The sequence below is a fragment of the Tilletiaria anomala genome (assembly GCF_000711695.1).
Source record: "Tilletiaria anomala UBC 951 chromosome Unknown K437scaffold_57, whole genome shotgun sequence".
Lineage (NCBI taxonomy): Eukaryota > Fungi > Basidiomycota > Exobasidiomycetes > Georgefischeriales > Tilletiariaceae > Tilletiaria > Tilletiaria anomala.
The window spans coordinates 92272-112020 of record NW_013546965.1 but is presented as its reverse complement, the minus strand read 5'-3'; the positions used below and the strand labels follow the sequence as shown (position 1 = coordinate 112020).

Below are 19749 nucleotides of genomic sequence, written 5' to 3'. Positions count from 1 at the left end.
AGTTAGTTGGCAGCGCATTCGCTGATGAGAGCAGGCTGGGGCTGCCAAACCTTGTTCACGCGATCGTGTTTTCATCGATCGCACGGGATAATTCAAACAACATTAGCCCCACTGGTTCAGATACTCTGAAGCATCGATTATTCTCGATAAGCTCTTGTGGCGGAGTTGGTTACCGCGTCGGTCTCATATGACTTCATGCTATGAGGGCTTAAATAGCCTGACATCCGAAGGTCGCCAGTTCGAGCCTGGCCAAGAGCAATTTTTTATTGTTTTTCACATTCTCTTCCCAGTGAAGATTGAACTATAATTTATGCGTTCACTAGGTTTTCCCTGCTCTTGTGGCGGAGTTGGTTACCGCGTCGGTCTCATATGACTTCATGCTATGAGGGCTTAGATAGCCTGACATCCGAAGGTCGCCAGTTCGAGCCTGGCCAAGAGCAATTTTTTATTGTTTTTCGCGCTCGATTTTTCGCCATGGTTGAAGCATCTTCTATTCATTGCACACCCGCTTCCCTGCTGCTGCACAATGACGACATTGCCTCATTGGCACACGCGTGAGCCACCAACCACGACCATCGCCATATTTCCCCAAAATGAGCGGCAAGGCTTTTTGCTCTCGATGTCGAAGCGCACAAACAAGGCGTACTCAACGGTATACTTTGGCGTCGAACGCTTCCTCCTGACAAGGCCGCCTTTTGTGGCACGCGCGGTGGTGTTGATGCGGGGCACGGGCGTGCCGTAGAGGGTACTGTCGACCGGCGCGCGTGCGCTGGTGGCGAATCCACAGCCGAGCGGGCTGACCTCGCGAGACGCCAAGCACGCTCTGCAAACCTTCAAAGAAGATTTCAGTGGGTGAGTCGATCGAATCCTCCAGCTTAGGGGGGGCAAGGCAGGCCGGTCCGTGGTGAAAAAGCGAACGGTCGATGTTAAGTCGGCCACGGGCGAGTTTGCGAACGTGGTGCCGCAGCCAGCGCTGGTATGGGGCGCAGCGGGCATCATTCCGAACATCAGCACGGCGGCGTCGCCCGTCTACCTGATCCGGCAGGCCAATATGGTCGCTCAAGATGCGTGCCGCATGCGGGGTAGGTGGGTTGGTACGGGCTGACACATCTCCCCCCGCGCCCAGGCGATGATGTGAGCCTGGACTTGCACCCGGCGCAAGCGCTGCTGCTCCACGCTGAAACTTGCAGCTGACGTTCAGCGCAGGGGCCTGTTGCTCCTTGGCGCACTGAACCGGAGTTTCGAGTTTTTGCGATACGAGGGTGTGGTTGGGGTGAGGAACCGCCGGTACTTATTGGGCGTGTTCCCGCCGGTCCTTACGTAGCCGTCGCTGCTGCTGACGCCGCAGCTGGGGCTGATTACTCAGTGGGCTACGTACGTGGCGGTCTGATTTGTCAACCTCCGCGCGACCCACCGCGGTTGGGCGCCGGCGTGGTACACCTTTACCGCTTCTGGTTGACGGCGTTTGTGGGGATATCGATTATCGCGACGCTGGCAGGGACGCGGTACTACGACACGGACTCGTCACGCACGAGCCAGCACGGTGCGAGGTGGCAGCTGACGCGTCAGGTGGAGGCAGACGCCAAGCCAAAGATTCGGCTGCAGCACCGCAGAGTGCAAGGCAAAAAGGGCGGCGGCTACCTCGAGGTCGGTAGGATCAACAGCGACGTCGAGAGCGAGTCGCTGGGCGACGACGGCTGCAGCTACGTCCGCGTGCGCAGTCTCAAGCGCGAGGAGGGCAGATAAGAGCGCGAGCGCACAAAGGCAAAACAGTAGGCGCAAAAGAAAAGTCAGCAGAACGACCAAAGGCAGCTATACATAACCAGCGGATGCGAGCGTGGGAGCCGCCCTGACGAAGAGGCCCTATCATAGCCTGAACAGAAACCATTGTATCATCAGTGCACAAATGACGCAATTTCTCGCTAGCTACACGACTTGCAGACGTTCAGTCATCACGGCCACAAGTATGCGACTGTGCAGAGAGGCGCGCAGACCGAAATGGGACGGGCAACACTCTCGCCCAGTCCCAAGACTCGTGCAATAGTGTCTGTTACGGCGGTCCTTGTCGTGATAGCGTGATACGCGGGAGGACCTGAGCCATTCTTAGCATTGGGAAAAACCTCTTGCGACGCACGCCGCCGTGAATAAATTTCTGGACCCTCCTGACAATGGACGCGAGTATATGCTCTTCCGCTTCGCTCCGTCGCAATCAGCAAAGGTTGGTGAAAGCCTGCTGCTGGGCTTCGCGCCGCTGCGGACCACGCGGGTGAGACGCCAAAAGTGAATGCATGGCAATCATGGCCGCCGCATCTTTGCCATCAGTTCTCGCCGCAGATTGTCCGCCTTGCGCGCCTCCTCGAGGTTGTCGATGCTGCGGAGCATGCCGACAATGTCGCGTGTCTTGCCAAAGTAGATTTCCTGGCAGAGGGGGGGCACGCCGTCAGCGGCGCTCCGGAGCGCATCCCTGTATGTCTGAGCCTCACCTGAATGTTGTTCCGTATCGAGCTCTCGAGCGACTCCACCATCTTGCCAATGTTGACAATATGCGCGTCGGCGTCGGCCGCCTGGCTGTTCTGCTCTGCCTGCCTCGTCAGGCTGCCGCCAAGGTCAATGCTGCCGAGCTTGCTTTCGGCGCTGCCAGCGCTGCGCTCGAGGCGCAACATGACCGTCGATGTGAGCTTATACGAAAATGTCTTGCTGCTAGCCGAGTCGGGCACGACCTCAACAATGTGAATCGCGCTCCACGAGGCGCTGGATGCACCGGAAAATTCCCTCTTGATCAGCACCACGCCCGCGAACCCTACGTCGAGGTCCCACAGGTAGACCGACGAGAGACCGCCTTCAAAGTATCTGCGCAGCAAGCACAAGCACGGGTTAGTTCTGCGCCGTCTCGCGGCAGCGCCATGGCCGCTTGCGCTCACAACTGTCGGTATGTGTCGAATGCCTCGTTCGCCTTGACCTCCATCTGCCTCAGCTCCTTGCTCGGCGTGGCGCCCTCTTCGCCACCCTTGAGCGGTGGGTCGTACAGGTTACTCCAGTGACTGCGCCAGCTGTCCCCATCCCGGTTGTAGTCGCAGATCAGGTACTCGCGCCCCTTACCCTCGGGCGAGCTGTCGACACGAACTTGCAGCGGCTGGTCCACCGACGAGTACAGATCATCGGCGAGGTGCGGAAAGAGCGAGACAAGTGTCGACAGGTTCGAGACAATGTTCGACGGCGGCAAGCGCCGCAGCAGGTCCAGCGCCACGTCCAGCGGTTGTGCAGCCATCCCGGTAGTCAAGCAGGTACACAAGCAATCAGGGCGCGGTCAATTTCACTCGCACCGGTCCAGCCTTGCCAACCGGTCCTGAGTGCAGCGTAAGCTTTGTCCGAAGCGACAATTTGGACTGGCGACCGCCTAATTGATAACAGCCTGAAAGCAGAATGCGGACTGCTTGATGAATGATGATGTTGAGTGTTGGTTGATCGCAGCATTTGGTTGTTGTTCACATGATGAGCTCGCTGAGTGGCGCGTAGCGGAGACGCGCTGCCATCCTCGCGCCTCCTCGTCTTCTCGGCTGATGGCTCTCTCCAAAGTAATCTCGTCTCCAGCAATCAAAGATTGACTGCTGCTCGCAGCGCCTCAACTATACGAATGTACGACAAGTCATATGCTCATATTCTCATAGGTCACGTGCGGGAAGCTCAGCCCGCTACAGCCTTCCAAACGCCATCTGATTGTGAAGCCATCAAATATGGCACATCAAGGGTTACGAACTATGGTGCGTACTTTTCTCCCGGCAAGCTGCATGTACCCGCCGTGATTGGGTACAAGGAGCTGGAGCGCAGTGTGACATGCGAGGCAGTGTCGCCTGCCTGCATTTGCGTCATCTACGAGTAGATTCTGATCACTTCTTTGGCTGGGACTTGGCGGCGGCCTCGTCCAAACTTGACACCCGTCGCGTCCTGCCGCGCCCGACCCGCCGCTGATCAAGTCGCGGTCTCTACGCCGACCCTGCACGAGCTCTCTGAGAAAAACTTCGATCGTCAGCGCAGACGGCATCTTGTGCTTCTTATGATCGTCCGGATCCTCGCGGTGGCGATGCGGATTGGTGCCGACCGCCGCCAGCGCAATCTGCATTCACCAAGACAAGCTACGTCAGTCTATCCCATCGGGCTCTGCATGTCGCCAGCCTCAAGCGCAGGGCAGCTCGATGATGCGAATCTTGGAGTTTTTTAAGCTGCGTCCGGGCGGCCATGCTCCAGAAATGCAGATAGCGGCAAAGACAATGTGGCGCTCCTTGAGAAGGTCGAGCTCCTGTCCTTGCTTGACTTGATCTTGCCGTCTGCGTTCAGCTTCAAGGCGCCGCTGGCGCGCGAGGTAATGCAAACGTTTGGATCTCAGTTCTCAAGCTGACATTCGGACTCCCTGTTAGTCCTACTCACACATCCAAGTAATAGGCGCACCCGCGGGCCAAGTACAGCGGAGAAACCCATCGCGGTTAAGGTTCCTGGGCGAGCGAAAGACCGGCCTTCCTGAGCCCTTCGAGATTCTTCTTGTCAAACACAGTCATACGCTTGGTGACATGAGCCGTCTGCTCAAAGCGCTGCACCACCGTCACTTCGGCTCCCAGCTCGTACGCATCGCGGCTCAGCTCGTGGCCGCTGTTGCAGCAGTCGACCATGACGAGCTTCACTCCGCGGAAATCGGCGTCCGTCTTGTGCTGCAAAGAGTGACAGACCTTGCCTTTAACGTTCTCCGCGCCCAAGAGATAGCGATGACGAAGGAGTCACCAACGGAAGTGTCAAGCAGGCACGACTGAACGCAACTTGCACTTGGGCATGTTGGGCTCGGCCGAGTGGCCGGTGGCGAGGACGATGAATGTGGGCTTTACGGTGCGTTTCTAGTCCTGCTTGTCGGTCTCAATTGTCCAGGCCCCCTTCTGCTGGTCGTACTTTTCGCCTTGGATGGTTGAGTTGCACCAAAGGCTCAGCGTCAAGTTTTTCGTGTAGGATTCGAGCCAGTCGACGAGTTTGCCTTTGGGGCAGAAGACCGCTCAATGTTGAATCGAGCGTGTGGAGCATCAGCAGAGAGTCGGGAAAGTCGGAAGGTGGTGTGCAGACACTTCCCGGAGTTGCTAGGGGTGAGCAATGTCCGAAACAACACCAAAGATCAATCATGGTCGATCCGTCAGCATGCTTGAAAAGACATGCGACTCGCTCCGACGATACTCGCGAGACGGCTGATATGGCAGGTGGTCGTCCCAGCCTCGGTCGTGCGAGCGACTTGCCCGTTCGCCCAGCTGGCGCCGACGCGGCCGAGAAGCTCGACGATTAGCGTGTCGACGCCGATCGGGCCCAGGCGCGCGGCTGCGGTCAAGCCGGCTTGGCCGGCGTCGAAGACGAAGACGACTTCTGGCTCATGTTCAGGTGGTGGTTGGCGCTGCGCGAAGCCCCTCTTCTCGCGGTGCATGTGCTGGCGGTATTCGACACTTTTTGGACGTGTCAGTCCGCTCTTTCCTTCGTGGCCGATCAGCTCTTCGATACCTTGGTAAAGAAATGGGCCTGGCGAAGAGGCGAGTCAAGATTTTTCCGCAGACAAATCTCCAGTGGCAATCAACGCACCTTCCATTCTTGCGAGCTCTGGACCTGCTCGAGGCGGATGCAGCCTCGGCCGCGAGCGATGTGTGTCTCGAAGGTGTAGGAGGCCACGATCCCTCCGGTAGAAAGGGCCGATCAGCAAACTTTCATTCCTCGACGAGAGAAAGCGCAGGCATGCCATTTACAGCTCACGTCCGAATGAGCTTCAAGGCTAGCGGCGCCCCCTTCCTCCATGCGCGTGTTGTTGAACTGGCCCTTTAGCAACTTGCTGCCCTTGGTGAGCCACTCCTTGATCGTGGGCTTGCCCTTCTTTCAGTGGTGGTCCCATTGGAGCTTGCGCAGTCCCTTCCAGTATACGTCCTCGTGGAAGGGCTGCAGAACATTGTCGATGCTCTTCGAGTTCAGCGCTTGCTGGAACGTGTCGAGCCACGCCGAGGCGATCTGCGCTCTCTCCAACTTGGACGGCAGCCGGACGTTTGACGCAGGCTTGGCCAGCGTCGCGGGTGTCTCTTGCACACCGTCAGCTTGCTGGAGCTGCGATGGCAAAGCTCCTGTATGGGTAGAGGAAACGACGTCTGCAGGAGGAAGAGGCGTCATTTGCAGTGGTCCTGAAAACGACGTTCTGATGTGTTGCGGATCGGACAGGACAAATGAAAGCGAGCATTTGCACAGTTGTACAAAATTCAATTCGTCGCGAGAGCTACTTGCAACCGCGTGCCCCATGTGCAGAACGGTCGAGAAGTTAATTATAGATATATAGTTCCATGTATAACGTGCGAGTCTCAATGGTGCCGCACATGACGCCTTCGGTAGTGTCGACAAGAGCCGACCTGGTCCGCGCCACCTCGCACCTCAAGAAAGCTTTAATGGGTGATCGGATGCGCAGCATCGACACGAAAGTTCATCGCCTCTGTAGCTTGAAATCGATCCATCAATGGCCATCCCGAAGCCAAGCAAGCACGGCTCTCCGCGATTTCCCGGATCGGAGATGGCGGGAGAGAGGCACTGCGGCAGTGTGTGCTCGCCACGGCCGCTGACTTCAAAGACCTTCACCATGAGCATTCTTCACCAATACGATGTGTTCAGTCGATACCCCGACACAGCGGGGAGGGCGAGAACGCTGGTACTGGCAAGGGTCAGTAAATACGCCCGCAGGCCTTCCAGAATGGCCTGTGGCAGCTTCGTGGTTGATGAAAGAAACCCATCCAAAGATCCAAGTTCATGTTCAAACTTTGAAGACCGCTGCGGCTGCTTCTTCAGTGGTGCATGCCATACTTTCTCAAATGGGCATGGAGCATGATGTGATCCCATTCCATCCATCGTGTGATCCGAGCAATCGAATGGCTTCGCAATTTTGTCTCTTCTTATACTTGCATCGAGGCTGTGAATTCGGATTGGCGCAGACTGTCTCGCCTTCTTCCGAAGAAACTTCCCTTGTCACCCTGATTGTCGGTCGGCTGTCAGCACCACTTGAATGTCTGCCTCATTCAATCTCGTCCTCTTCGTGCTATTCTCTTGAGAGCAAGAACTTTATCCGAAAGAACACAACAGCAAAATCGAATCATCTACGACGAAGTATTAAGCGCAACAAGGTCAACTCGCGGCCGGTCCACCGTAGAGTAATCGCGGCTTGCCGATCGGCTCGATGGCAGCTCCCATATTCTGTTGTCGACGGATGTATATCGCATTACAATGGGTCGTCCATCGTTCGCAAGATGCATGTATTATTGGTGTACAGAGGGGCATCTAAGTAGAATCCATAGCTCAAAAAGAGAATGAGGGTGCAATGCTCTTCATCCGAAATCTAAAAAACGAGAATGCTGCTTACTGCGCCGTCCTGCAAGGCGACAACACATGACATCGATTTCGCAAGATGTGCGAAATAAATAAAAATGAAGAAGCTATCTGGAGCGTGGGAGGCGTGGAAAGCAAGCAAGAGGAAAGGCCAGGAAGCCGCTCAGCTGACGCGTACGACGATGGCGCCAGCGGCGGTATCCTGTGTGCCGCGCAGAACCGGGTCAAACGCACGCGCGCCGTCTTCCATGGCGAGAATGCTACCGAGGCGCGGGCAGATGTGTCCGACCTCTGCAGCGCGACGCACCGCATCGAGCGCCTCTCGACAGTCCTCGCCCGAGTCGGCACCGACCCACTCGTAGCCAATGTGCTTGCGGTCCTTTTTGAAGAATGCGCGGCGGAGCGAGCGGAGGTGCGAGCGCAAGTCCGGGTTCGCCGTCGTGTGCTCGTCACCAAAGCAGGTCACGTATTGCCCTGCGGAGGAGAGGATGCGCCGCGACGCATCGTACAGCTTGCGTCCTCCGATCGTGTCCAGGACCTATAGAGACAAGGTAGAACTGGGTCAGTTTCCTCAACCGCCAGCTCCGATGCCTGCCGCCGATACACACCAAGTCAAAGCTGCTCTCGTGGAGCAAATTGACGGCCCAGAGCGGCTCGCCAACGATGACTTCATGGGCGCCATTCGCCTGGCAGATTGCATAGCCATCATTCGCACTTGGCGGGCACTGGGCAACAATGATCAGGCCGAGGCCGGCGCACTCTTGCATGGTCAGCAATCCGATACCGTCATGTGCATTCAGGATGAGCACGCGAGACCCGCGAGGAAGCTCGCTGCAGTGATCACGCATGATCTGAAACGCCATCACACCGGTAGACGGCAGCGCTGCGATCTGCTCGGTGGTCAGGCAGTCTTCTGGTGCTTTGGCGACGAGGTAGCGATTGATCGTCATGAACTCAGCCAGCGCCCCACACTGTGTAGAAAAAACCAAAGTCAGCGTAATTAAATGCATTTTCCAATGGCTCGCCCACCTTTCGTGCCTCCTGCAGACCGAAGACAACATCACCCTTGCGAAAGTCTTTGACCTCCCAACCGACTTCGACGACCCTCCCGCAAAAGCTCCTGCCGGGCACAAACCCGTACGCAGAGTCAGTCCGGATCTTCTCGCGCACAATCATACGGTCGATCTCGTCGATTGCGACCGCGATGACCTGACACAGGACCTGCGTCGAGGAGATCTTGCGGGGCGGCGGCGTGTGCGCGGTGAGAGAAATATTGGCAGACGTGAGCCCATCGCGCAATTGCTCAGGCAGTTCCGCAGAGCCTCGCTCGCTGACTTTATCGCCAGCTGGCTTGATGCGCTTGGCGTTTTTTGCAGCAGAGGAGCCGCTGGTAATGGCAATTGTCGTCATGGTCGTCCGCGTGTGGAGCATGTCATCCAGTACGTTGCTGATCTTCTTCGGATCCTTCTTAGGCTTATACGACGAGACGAGGACCGCTGGCAGGCTTGCGACCGACTGCGATGACTCGCTGGAATACTCCGACAGCGGATGAGTGGACAGCACATTCGAGTGGCCGTCCAGGCTCATCGGACCTCGGACCGAGTCGAGACTGCGGCGGGAGCGCACGCCCGGCGGCTCCAGCAAGGCGGACACCGGGGTAGCCAGCTGCGCTTGCTTGGCATTGTCCGACAACAGGCCGGTGTCGACAGAGCTGACGCTGCGCGTGGTCGTCGATGCGGTGCCATAGTATGGAGCGCCGGGGGTGATCAGCGGTGCTTTGCGAGCGGGGCTGGTCGGCACGCTACTCTCCCATTCATTGATGGAGTCCATCGCTGGCCTGGCACTGCCAAGAGCACAATGGGAAGACTGCCTCGTTTTGCGCGAGTAAGGCCCAGGCGAGACACTGAGGGAAACTTCTGAGCTGGAGGCCGAGGCGGAGTGAACCTGCGAACGAGACGAGCGGCCGGAAGCACTCGGCGCTGGTGAAATGGACGGTGAATCGGAAGAGCTACTCGAGCAGGAGGCTGCAGTGGTACCTTTACTGGAAGGTAGGGAGAGCTTGTGAAGCGCTGCTTCGCGGAGATCCTTGGAAGGCACAGAAGGCGGGACGGGACTGGGCGAACGCAGGGAAGGAGAGGACGCCGATGCAGAGGACACATGACCAGACATGGACGAAGGCGTAAGGCTGAGGCGCCTCGACGGGGGTTCCATGAAGGCTGCGACGGGAGCCGCGCCGAAATGTGCATACTGGGCGAGGCTGGGCAAGCCTTTGAGGGGTCGTGCTGCGACAGCGGAAACAGAGCCGGTCGAGGCCGCCAAGCCTGAGGCATCGCTCTTCTCGCGGGGGCTGAAAGCGATCGTCGCCGACAAGCCCGGTGGCAGCGACAGGTCCGCATGCTGTGACACTTCGTAGGTGCATGAGCGGCGCTTTTTCATCGATGCGGACGACTTGGTGTGCTGCAGGGTGTTGGAAACATTTACGTCTCCAGGCTCCTCAGCCAGCGGTGTCGCCAAGTCACCAGAAGACGGGGCCGATGCTAGCCCATACGAAGGCCGATGTTCAAGCGCTGGCGGCGTCGGAGGTATCAGCTGAATTCCAAAGGTAGGGCCTATTGGCTGTGCGAGTGGCGTTCGATCATCCGCGCGCCCTACATTCACAACAAAGTCAGGCGCGGGCGGCATAGGCAGTCGTTTTTCTGTGCCCTTCAGAACCGCCGAGGGCAGAGCCACTGAGGGTGTAAATGCGAGGGATGCACTTATGGCTGAATCAAAATTTCCAAAGTTTGGTTTTGACCAATCGTCGGATGAAATGTGGGCCGAGCTCGAGGCCTCAACTGCTGGTGAGATGGCCGAACCGGGGGCGGCGGCTGCACCCACTGGGGAGAAGCCGGGTATGGCCGAGCCGGGCACTGCGGCAGCGCCACAGAATATAGGCATGGCTGGTGGTATCAGTTGTGGTGCCTGCAGAGACTCATTTTTTTCCTGCTCCTGCTCAACGCTTCGCCGTTCTTCGCGAGTGGTCTTTGTGTCGGACTCGGTCTTGGTTGTGTCGATAGATCTGCGATTTACACTGTCCGGCATAATCGACTCATCGTCAACGGAGGAAGGTTCAGAGCGTTGCATGGATGCGACTTTGAGGCTGGGGTTTTCCGACACTTTGCGTTTGCGTCTGCTCGAACGACGGCGCATGAGCACTGCGGGGGCAGTCAGATCGTTGGCGGTCACGTACTGCGCAAATCCTCCGGGCCTGCTCAAGTCCTGCTCCCTTTCTTCCGCGGGTGTTCCGTTTGGCGTGTGGAACACCTCCAAATGGGGATGCGTAGAGGTAAGTTCCGCCTCAGAGGCACTGTGCAGCGAGTAGGCATCGGAGCCGTCAGCGCTGCTAGGGGTGGCTGACGCATTGCCGTTCTCGTCAGAGATGCCGATTCGTAGAGTAGGCGGAGCTACTGCAAGGGCCTGATCGACAAGCTGCTCGTCCACCATTGTCTCACTAATGGGCAGACGCTCTACCGCTGACACTATGGGAGTAGTGGGTGGCGGAAAATTGAAGAGGGTATCTGCCAGACTGGGTTTCTCCTTGCCCACCTTCATGGCTGATTTCACCGGTGGCGGTTTTCCAGCACTGCCTGCTTTCTCCTCCTTCTTGGCTTGGATCGACTCCTGATCAACTGTGGTTTCGATGGCCGGAGTGAGGGCCGGAGCAGGTGTGGCAGGAGGCAACGCGGTGGTCGTAGCCAAAGGGGCAGGATATTTGTTTGCATTTGGGAGAGTCTTAGGATCATCTTCTTGCGATCGGAGCGGCAGGGTTGAGGCTTCTGCAAGCAGATGGCCTTGAGCGACAGAGATACCGCCCATCTCTGTTAGCAGAGGCATTCGTTTCCTAGGCCGATCCAGAACGCTTACTCTGGCGGGAGTCGCGTTGGCTTGTGGAGTTGGCATCGAAGGCGCAGTGAAGAGGTCGTTGAATGAGGTGGAGGTTGACCGAATGGTTGATTCGGTGGTGGAAGGAGTGAGGACTACACCGTCCACGTCGTTGATCTTCTCATTCAAGACCCATGCGGCGACAATGCTTGGCACGAGCCCACTCATGGCACTTTCAATCGTCTTGGTATCCGGAGCTGTGTTGCGCTGCTGGCGCACATCATTGATGACGTCTTGAATCTGCTGCTGCTTTTCCGGCCCGGGTGCGAGACTGGCCGTCTCGATGACACGACTGAGCGCATCATCGGAGAGGTCGCTCGCGCCGAAGCGATCCAAAATTGCAGTCAAGCTCGGACCAAAGAACTCTTCGCCAACCTTCATACTTCGCAGACGATCCTGCTCGGCCTGCGCTCGTTGCTGCAGACCGGGGTATTCGTCCGAGCTGGAGTGGCGCGAGGCGCGAGAAGAGGAACGCGACATGACTTGGTCATGGCCATTGATGAGCGCGGTCATTCCAAAGGACGTGCCAAGCGACAAGTCGCTCAGTCGCTGGCGCATGCTCGCAGGGCGCTGCTGCGCGTCGTCATTCCCTGTCTCGACTCCCTCGTCCTCTGCTGAGGCATCTGCATGCGCACTGTCATCGATGGCGCCACCGAAAGCGACGCTCTTGGCGGTGCGGTGGCTGTCGCTGGCGGGAGACTTGGCGCGCTCTGTTGTCGGGCTCGCCACCGTTTCCTCGCTCGGCATCGCCTTCATGGGCGTGGGCGGCGCTTCGGGTTGCGGCGCTGCCTGGATTGCGTCAGGCGAAGGTGCAGATTTGATCATGGGCGTGTCGGGCGTGTCGATCGCTGACTGCAGATTTTTCTTGGCGGCACCGCTGGTGGGTGAGTCAAGAAGTGCGCGCTCGTCGATCATCGCATGTACCGGTCTGGGCGTAACCAGTGGCACGCCTATCCCGACACTGTCTTCAGGGCGAGCGCCCATCGCAGTATTGCGCTTGAGCACGGCATCGAACGCTGCAAGCCTCTTGGCTGAATTCGTGATGTTGCCCAGCGCAAGCGGTCGCATCTCGTCATGGCGCAGCGGCGCCTGCCCAGTCTTTTGCCCACTCTCGCTACCCGAGTCATCCTCGCTCTCCTCCGGAAGAACGCCCAGCGGCGACATGGCTCCTTCGCATTTGTGGTCCTCGTCAGAAGAGGACTCGTCTGATAAAGTCCACATCACTTCCTCTCCGCTGGACCCTTCGCTCTCTTCGGGAATGACCGGCGTCATGTTTGGCGGCGTGGGCGGGAGGCTCCGGTCGAGAGTGACATTCCCTCCAAGCCCGAGCATGTCTCTCATATCGTCGAAATGCCGCCTGATCCATTCGCGCTGTTGCTGCTGCTGCTCTTCCACGTCATGCCCCTCGTCGGAAATTGCCACATACGGCTCTTCAAGCGACGCGCGACCCATAAAGTCGACTACGCGACCCGAGGGCGGCGTGGACGAGCCGATGGGTGAGTAAGCGCGTAAAGGCGGTGGGAAGCCCGGGCTGTGCGGGCTGGATAATTCCGATGGCGGCGCGTCGTACTCGAGTGGCAGCGTTTGTACGCCGGGGATGGCGGCCGCTGCGTGCGGGAGAATGATGCCCGGCGAGAGGGCTCGCGGGATGGGGTCGACTGCGGCGGTAGTGCCAGCGAAAGTGGTGTGGGCGAACGGAGGATCAGTCAACACTGCATATCCTCCGTGCGAGGGCGCAAGGATGGGCGGGGCAGAGCCAACGACGTTGGCGGCTGCGCAGGCGAGGAGGTTGCCCTGCTCGAGCGCGGCGCCAGCCTCGGTTTGGCGGAGGTCGAATTGGGCGTCACCCTCAAGCTCCTTGCGAACGCGCTCGACGACGCTGCGCCGCCTTCCAACGCCGTTGGCAGTTGAGTTGGGTGTATAGCCCGTGACGGTGCCTCCCTCAGAGAAGCTAGCTCTGCGCAACGCGGCGGAGGCAACTGGCGGCGGCGCAACGACGAGTGACTCGCCGGGGCGCTCCCACGTCTTTGCGATGTCGGTGCCGGAGACGGAGGAAATGAACGAGTTCCAGTCGAAGTGGCTTGCACGCTTGCGTAGCACTCGGCCAGGTAGGGCAGGAGGGGAGGATGAAGCGGCCGCGCGCGCGTCACGCAGGCTGCTCATTGACCAGCGCGCACGGAGCAGCCGGCCGCTGGCGTCGTCGCCCGCCTCGCTGACCGACCGCCATTGCATGGACGGCGTCGCGGTGACAAACGTGCCGGCGCTGACGTTGGAGTTGGACCTGGCGAGCTTGGGCCCCGCCGCAAGCTGCACGAGCGACGCGGGCTGTTGCCCAAGCGGCGCGATACCCGCGGCACTCGTAGCCTGCTTGGCAGCCACCGCTGCTCCTTTGCGCGACAGTGTGCCGGTACCGGTGGGCGGCAGGCTGGCTCTCGCCTGGGCTGCTGTCATGGCGCGAATCTTATCCAGGTCTTGCGCGGGTAGTGGTAATGCCGAAGGAGTCGGGCAGCCGCGGCGAGCGAGACAAGACCAGTCAGGCGCTGAGTCGGCCTGGTTGTGCACACCCTTCGGACACATACCATGTGCAGCTCCATTCCGCAAAAAGGAAGGCTCGGCTCCATAGAACTGTGCAAAGTGGTTTAGTTTCGCATTCGCAGCGCCGACGCCTGCGAGGCCTGCGGCGCCGTCTCTGAGTGGCAGGGAGAAGTGGCCCTCCAGCGCGTTGGGGCTGGCGGGCGAGCTGTACGCGTCGTCGCTATTCTTGCGCTGCCACCACTTTTTGCCGCTGTTCTTCCCCGATGACGAGACGCAAATGGTCCCATCTCTTCCACCAGCGTTGGAAGCGGCCGTCTGGCTCGGGGCGACGCTCGAGTCGATGATGGCGCCGCGGATGTGCGGACTGGACCTCATGTGTACCAGTGTGCGCTCGTTGTCCCTCTTCTTGCCTTTGCTGCGCGACAGCGAGGAAAACCATGAGGTGCGCGAGCGGGCACTGCCAGCCTGAGACGCATCTCGGTCCGGAGGCGGTCCCACAGCCATCGCTTCGCCAATCGGGCCCCACGTTCCGCGACCGTCCAGACCACCTTGCCCTCTCCCTGCACCACCGCCGACGCCTGGAACCTCCCTCATTGGGCTTTCGCCAATCGAGCCCAGAGGCGGCCGCGCAGAGATGGGCCCACCCGCGACGGAGCGTTCTTTCCCTTTCTGCAAGTCGGGCATGCCCGCTGCGACGACTGCGACGCTGGGTGCGGGTGCGGAAGGGTGCACAGGCTCGAAGCAATAGCCTCCTTGCAGACTGGGTCTGGCATTTCTCATGCACGCGAGGCCACCACCGAGCGTGAGCATGTCACCCTGCAGCAGGCTCGGTTGCGTCAGCGCATTGGGTAAGTCGGTTGGGTGCCGCGCCTCTCCACAGGCTATCAATCCGGCGGACGTGCCGACGGTAAGAATGTTGGGCGCAGGCCCAGCGCCGACGCTGACACTATAGTTTCGAGAGAGACCTTTTCCTGCGCGCTTGGACTTTTTGTGCTTGCTGGAAGTAGTAAAGTCCGTGCCGGGCACGGAGCTGGCGTAAGAGGGCTGCGAAGGGGCATAGCTGCTGCGATAGCCCGACGTCAACGTCGAGGGATCGGCGTACGACTGCGAGGGCCGATTGAGCAGCGTGTCCATCAATGATGCTCGCGGCATCCTGCGGCAGAGAGGAAGGACGAGGACGGCGCTCGTGCGCGGTCGTCAGCATTGCTCTGAGGCGGGCGGCCCTAGCTGCTGCACTGAGCTGCTCGAGCGAGACTCACTTGGGTGTTGATCCGACTGTACTTGCCCAGCGGGTTCTTGTCTGCAGAGGGTGCGTTGCTTGTGAATAGGACGCAGATCAGGGCTGCGCATTCATCTCTGGTATGGTGAGAGGCGTGATCCTGGCAGCACAGTTTGCGGCAGGAGCAGCATCAAAAGAGCCGCGAAGCAATCGCCGAGAGCGTGTCGAGTTCTCCTGAGTGCTTCAGGCCAGGAGCAGGATGGCGAACGCTTCGAGCGAGGTGCCCGCTGGTCGAGGAGCGGGCAGGGAGGCGCACGCGCTGCTCCACCTTACGCGCCCAGGGTTATGGACGTCAGGCTGGACGAGAGCTGCCGACTCTATGATGACAATGGGATGGAGTCTCGTCTTTCTTTGCGCCGTCGATCGATCGATCGCTCGCACTTCTTAGGTAAGAGTTCGAATCACTTCTCGGATATTTCAAATATATTCCGGTGTATTTGCTGGAAAACCACGCGGAACCGCCGCGCCTGGCTCAACTCCTTTTTTGTCATTCCTTCGAGCAGCTTCAACCCATCTGCGTCGCGCACCCAACGCTGCGCCTTACGTTCATAGCATCGGCCACGAGAGGCCATCCTGCGCAAAGATGCACATTGTATCCGCGTTTATAATATACGGCGCTATTTCACAGGCACTCGGAATCCCCTCCCTCATCCAGTCAGCTCGCTGGGCACTGGGTGCCGCCGGGCGCCGACGACGCACAAGGGCGCAGGGGCGCAGCCAGCAGCTTTCCTCTGCTGACGACTGACTGCAGACTGATGATCGCATTCTATGCCATGTACTGTTACGACCGTCGGCGGTCAGAGTATTCCAATGGGCAGGGATGTGGATGCACTCTACAAAGGCAGTGGATATTGGCTAGATGCATTCAAACCTAGGGAGCATACACGGTGCATATACAATAGACCACCATGGGCCATAAGAGGGAGATGCTGAACGCGTGATCACGTGATCACATCTCTCCATTCCAGCAGTTCTCTTAGACGGGTTTGTGTTCGGTACGGGTGCGCAGAAGCCCCCAGAAACGCAGCTCGCGTATCCTTCAGATTCCCCAATCGAAGCAGTCTGGACGGTGGCGCTACCCTGAAAGTGGCGCATGATTGGCCCCTTGATTTATGCTTCTGGCCCCGTGGAATCATTCACCTGTCACCCCCACCCCCAAGGTTCGCTCGCGTTGCTTGCACCCCGGGGGTCTTCGGCCCGCGCGCGCACCAAGTCAGCACAGGTAAAGCGAGCAACACGCACCCAATTATCAACACTTCCCACTCCGAACAGTGTGCTGTTGTGGATCAGCATCATCTTGCACACCTCTTCTTTGAGATCGTCAGGGAGCGGCGGATGTGGTATGGCATCGGATACCCGTGCGGTTCACCCATCTGTGTGCATACCTACCTACGTACTGTCACCATCCTGTAAACAGCATGATGCGCGACCCACGCCCGTGAAGAGCGAAGAAAACGACGGCCCTGCGAATCGCGACCGTGCCGGACCGTGAACAGAACATGCAAGGCCTTCCGACGCGACTCTCGTCGCTGTAGCCGTGCCCGCGCAAGCCGCAGGACGGCATGGTGCATGTTGAGCATGTAGCCAGCACGACAACACCCATTCACCAACAAAGCATCGCAACCGTGTGCTGGCCCATGCGAGCGCCCGGGCGGCGGGGAGGGTGGTGCACATCGCCACCCAAGGACGGTCCAGGCAGGCACGTAGAATATACGGCACGCATTATCCAGCGCCACGCTCGCGCGGATAAGTTACATGACATGTGCCCTCTCTATTTCGCGCAGGAGACAAGGCTGTATGTGTATATAGATATGCGCACACGCATGTGCGCGCCAAAAAAGCGAGTGAGTGAGGGAAGAGTGAAACAGAACGCAAAATAGTTGTGGAATGGAGAGACTGCCTGAGCATGCATGCATGCAAACAGACGTTCATGCGCCGAGGGCGGAGCGGATGCTCTCGAACCGAGGCGAGCCGATGCCGCTGGCGCCGTCGAATCCCAAGTGGGCGGGGAAGCCGATAGGCGTGACGCTGCTAGAGAGGGCGCAGCCATAGGAGCCGCCGCTCTGGATGTCGTTGAACGCGCTACTCGCAAGCGGGTACAGCCGCGGCTGGCTCCAGCCAAGCGTTGACTTTCCCGCGCTGAGAAGAGCATTGTTGAGCAGCGCAAAGACCGATGCGGTCGTCGGCGCGCTCGCGCTCGTCCCGCCGACAAGCTCCTCCTGGCCTTTGACGATGACCGCGTAGTTGAGGCCTGCGGCAACGTAGTCTGGGAACGAGCGCCCCGTCTTGTTATACGACCCGGGGGGCGTCTGCAGCGGTTTGAGCAATGAGTCCGATGTGGCGACCTGCTTGGACTGGAACGACGGGATAGGGAACATGTTCGAGCGTCCGGCACCGCTGAAGAAGCCATCCACGTCGGGGATCGTCGCGCTGACCATCACCTCTGGAAATCCCTGCGTCGCGCCGATGGACGAGACGTAGGGGCCTACCAGAACGAAGAAAGAAAGAAAATTAGCAGCGCGCCCACGCGTGTGGGAGCGAGTCAGCGCCATGGCCATGGTCACTCACAGCCGCCAGGGTAGGTTGGGATAAAGGGGGAGAGGGCGGTTGCGAGGCAGACATCGTTGTTGGTGATGCCGGAGCCATCAATGCCCCTGTCGCCCGAGCTGATGACGATAGTGGTGCCGAGGGCGCTTAGCTTTTGGGCCGAGTTACACATGGCCTCTGCCTGCGGCTGGCTGAAGCCCTTCTCGTCGGCGCCGTACGAGATGGTGACGACGGACGGGCGGTGGTCCGAGACGCGGAGGTAGTCGAATGTCTGCGCAAAAATATCATCGGCGTCGTTGGGCGTGCCGAAGGATATGAAGTTCGATTTCAGTGGGTAGGTCGCCGCAACGACCGTCTCAACGTCGAGCATCGCCTCGACGCCTGGGTTGGTCGGGTCGTTGATGCCGCCGGCGGCGAGGACGATGGGAATGTTGTAGTTGGCCGCATCCGGGCGGTACTTGGCCAGGAAGGCGGCGAGATCCGCCTGCGAGACATACTGACCAATGTAGCCCATGACGGTGATGTCCGGATTGCCCAGCTTGGATGAGTCGGGCTTGTAGTTGTATGTGCCGTAGTAATGGCGCAGGCAGGAGGGCGTGACGTGCGAGCTGTCGCAGTCGGTTATGTCGGCGCGCTTGTCGAGAAGGTCTGCCTTGACGCGCTCGAGCGAGGCCGGGGCAAAATGCATGATCTGGGGGAACTCGAGCAGGCCGCCAACGTGGCTGATAGCGCCGAAGATGGAGTCAGGGATGGTGAGCGATGTTGTTCGGACGATGGTGTTGGAGAGGTAGTTGTACAGCGTAAAGTCAGTGCTAGGGAAGAGCGTTTTGAGTGTGCCGGCGGTGGTCGTGACGGTGGCAATGTCGCCGTAGCTGTTGAATGAAACAGCGCTCTCTGGGACCTTGGCGCTAGTGAGGAAGCTCTTGACGGCGCTCGTCGTCGTCGGCGTCGGCGTGACGTACTGGGCCAGCTGATCCGGGGTGAGCCAGGCACCGCCAGAGGAGGCGATCTGTTGCATGCGCGTCGTCAAGCCGGGCATGTCGGCCTCTTTGAGGTGCAGGGTGATTGTGACCGGTTGGCTGTCCGGAGCAGTGCCTGCGGCCTTGAAGGCGTCTGGGATATGGGCAGGTGCATTGATGACGGCTCCTAGCGTCGACGACGCGAGCGCCAGGCAGATGAGCGCCTTGGAGATCATTGTGGCAAGAGGATGTGTGTGTGTGTGTGGGCGGGGTGGGGCAGAAGGGATCGAGGACGAGTGCAGGCAGGCAGGCAAGAGATGGACACGGTAACAGGGTAGGATGGTTGGCGGGGTGATAGTTGTTGTTGGAGTGGTAGCCGGCGAACAAGATGATGGAACGGTTCCCTTTGGAAGGAGGTGTGGTCGTGTGCAGAGTATATGTATAAAGAGAGAGGAGGATATGATAATTAGAAGGAGGCTAGCCGCTGCTGGATATTGATGGTTGGATTACTCTCCCTCGCCATAGAGCGCGCGCGATCAATCTGAACGAATGCACGAATACGTGCACGCATGGCAGATGAGCGCAACTTGTGGCAAGCAGCGCGAGTAGCACCACACTCGCATCCTCGTCCCATGTACTCCCCTCTGGCGCTGCCCGTGGGCCTGCTAATGTCGACCGGATGTGTGATCAACTCGTGGTGCACACAGCACCCCCTCCCGAGACACTGAGCTACATAGACACTTACATAACGCACCGCCGACTCTCCGGAGCACACATTCGTCCCGACCATGTCCATTCATCCATATCGATAGCACCATCGCAACCTCACGGTCCGTCCCCAAGAAAGGGTCTATGAAACTTATCGCGTGTCCCACGACCAGCCGGTGTGGGGAACGGTGCGCACCCTCGGTGCAGCAGCAGCAACAGCACCGAGCTGATTGGAGTTCCAAAGAACGTTGGGACGCTCGATGATCTTCCAGCAGCTTATACCGCGTTGCAATGCCGTGCCCGGCCGTCATAGGAACCAGTGGGCTCAATCAAGACAGTGGGCCCGAAGGTCCGAATTGCACTTGCACATACAGACAGAACCCATTTCCTGGAACAGATGCTTACACGCACTCTGGCAAACCACCC

At 59.1% G+C, this 19749-nt stretch overlaps 8 protein-coding genes and 2 non-coding genes across 10 annotated transcripts; 5 read left to right on the top strand and 5 right to left on the bottom strand.

Annotated features, from left to right (window-relative positions):
- Positions 1-150: 150 nt before the first annotated feature.
- Positions 151-258, top strand: K437DRAFT_t37. The gene has a single exon. It is a non-coding gene; the product is annotated as a tRNA-Met (tRNA).
- Positions 259-332: 74 nt separating this feature from the next.
- K437DRAFT_t38 lies at positions 333-440 on the top strand. The gene has a single exon. It is a non-coding gene; the product is annotated as a tRNA-Met (tRNA).
- An 86-nt stretch (positions 441-526) lies between these two features.
- Positions 527-1920, top strand: K437DRAFT_274782 (uncharacterized protein; the record flags this gene model as incomplete). Its single annotated transcript, XM_013387100.1, has 4 exons — positions 527-554; positions 629-852; positions 932-1082; positions 1325-1920. The coding sequence occupies 4 exons, from the start codon at positions 527-529 to the stop codon at positions 1744-1746; spliced, it is 825 nt and encodes a 274-aa protein (XP_013242554.1). The 3' UTR covers positions 1747-1920.
- A 375-nt stretch (positions 1921-2295) lies between these two features.
- On the bottom strand, positions 2296-3268 carry K437DRAFT_263427 (putative F-actin capping protein; the record flags this gene model as incomplete). Its single annotated transcript, XM_013387099.1, has 3 exons — positions 2296-2418; positions 2484-2850; positions 2922-3268. 3 exons carry the CDS (start codon positions 3266-3268, stop codon positions 2296-2298), a joined length of 837 nt encoding a protein of 278 aa, XP_013242553.1.
- A 356-nt stretch (positions 3269-3624) lies between these two features.
- On the bottom strand, positions 3625-4343 carry K437DRAFT_145518 (uncharacterized protein). The gene has a single exon (XM_013387098.1). It carries the CDS (start codon positions 4118-4120, stop codon positions 3743-3745), a length of 378 nt encoding a protein of 125 aa, XP_013242552.1. The 5' UTR covers positions 4121-4343; the 3' UTR covers positions 3625-3742.
- A 419-nt stretch (positions 4344-4762) lies between these two features.
- Positions 4763-5564, top strand: K437DRAFT_145541 (uncharacterized protein). Its single transcript, XM_013387097.1, has one exon. It carries the CDS (start codon positions 4862-4864, stop codon positions 5315-5317), a length of 456 nt encoding a protein of 151 aa, XP_013242551.1. The 5' UTR covers positions 4763-4861; the 3' UTR covers positions 5318-5564.
- On the bottom strand, positions 5407-6438 carry K437DRAFT_257329 (uncharacterized protein). Its single transcript, XM_013387096.1, has one exon. The coding sequence runs from the start codon at positions 6175-6177 to the stop codon at positions 5893-5895; it is 285 nt and encodes a 94-aa protein (XP_013242550.1). The 5' UTR covers positions 6178-6438; the 3' UTR covers positions 5407-5892.
- Positions 6209-7435, top strand: K437DRAFT_145551 (uncharacterized protein). The gene has a single exon (XM_013387095.1). It carries the CDS (start codon positions 6657-6659, stop codon positions 7332-7334), a length of 678 nt encoding a protein of 225 aa, XP_013242549.1. The 5' UTR covers positions 6209-6656; the 3' UTR covers positions 7335-7435.
- On the bottom strand, positions 7287-14982 carry K437DRAFT_274779 (uncharacterized protein; the record flags this gene model as incomplete). The annotated part of the gene is made up of 3 exons (XM_013387094.1): positions 7287-7912; positions 7983-8345; positions 8404-14982. The coding sequence occupies 3 exons, from the start codon at positions 14980-14982 to the stop codon at positions 7538-7540; spliced, it is 7317 nt and encodes a 2438-aa protein (XP_013242548.1). The 3' UTR covers positions 7287-7537.
- A 2055-nt stretch (positions 14983-17037) lies between these two features.
- Positions 17038-18851, bottom strand: K437DRAFT_263424 (subtilisin-like protein; the record flags this gene model as incomplete). Its single annotated transcript, XM_013387093.1, has 2 exons — positions 17038-17594; positions 17678-18851. 2 exons carry the CDS (start codon positions 18849-18851, stop codon positions 17038-17040), a joined length of 1731 nt encoding a protein of 576 aa, XP_013242547.1.
- Between the last annotated feature and the right edge of the window lie 898 nt (positions 18852-19749).

What these genes read in the sequence shown, in the direction of transcription:
- K437DRAFT_145518 (XM_013387098.1), bottom strand. Translation starts at nt 4,120, where the DNA reads ATGCAGATTGCGCTGGCGGCGGTCGGCACCAATCCGCATCGCCACCGC.
- K437DRAFT_145541 (XM_013387097.1), top strand. Translation starts at nt 4,862, where the DNA reads ATGTGGGCTTTACGGTGCGTTTCTAGTCCTGCTTGTCGGTCTCAATTG.
- K437DRAFT_257329 (XM_013387096.1), bottom strand. Translation starts at nt 6,177, where the DNA reads ATGACGCCTCTTCCTCCTGCAGACGTCGTTTCCTCTACCCATACAGGA.
- K437DRAFT_145551 (XM_013387095.1), top strand. Translation starts at nt 6,657, where the DNA reads ATGTGTTCAGTCGATACCCCGACACAGCGGGGAGGGCGAGAACGCTGG.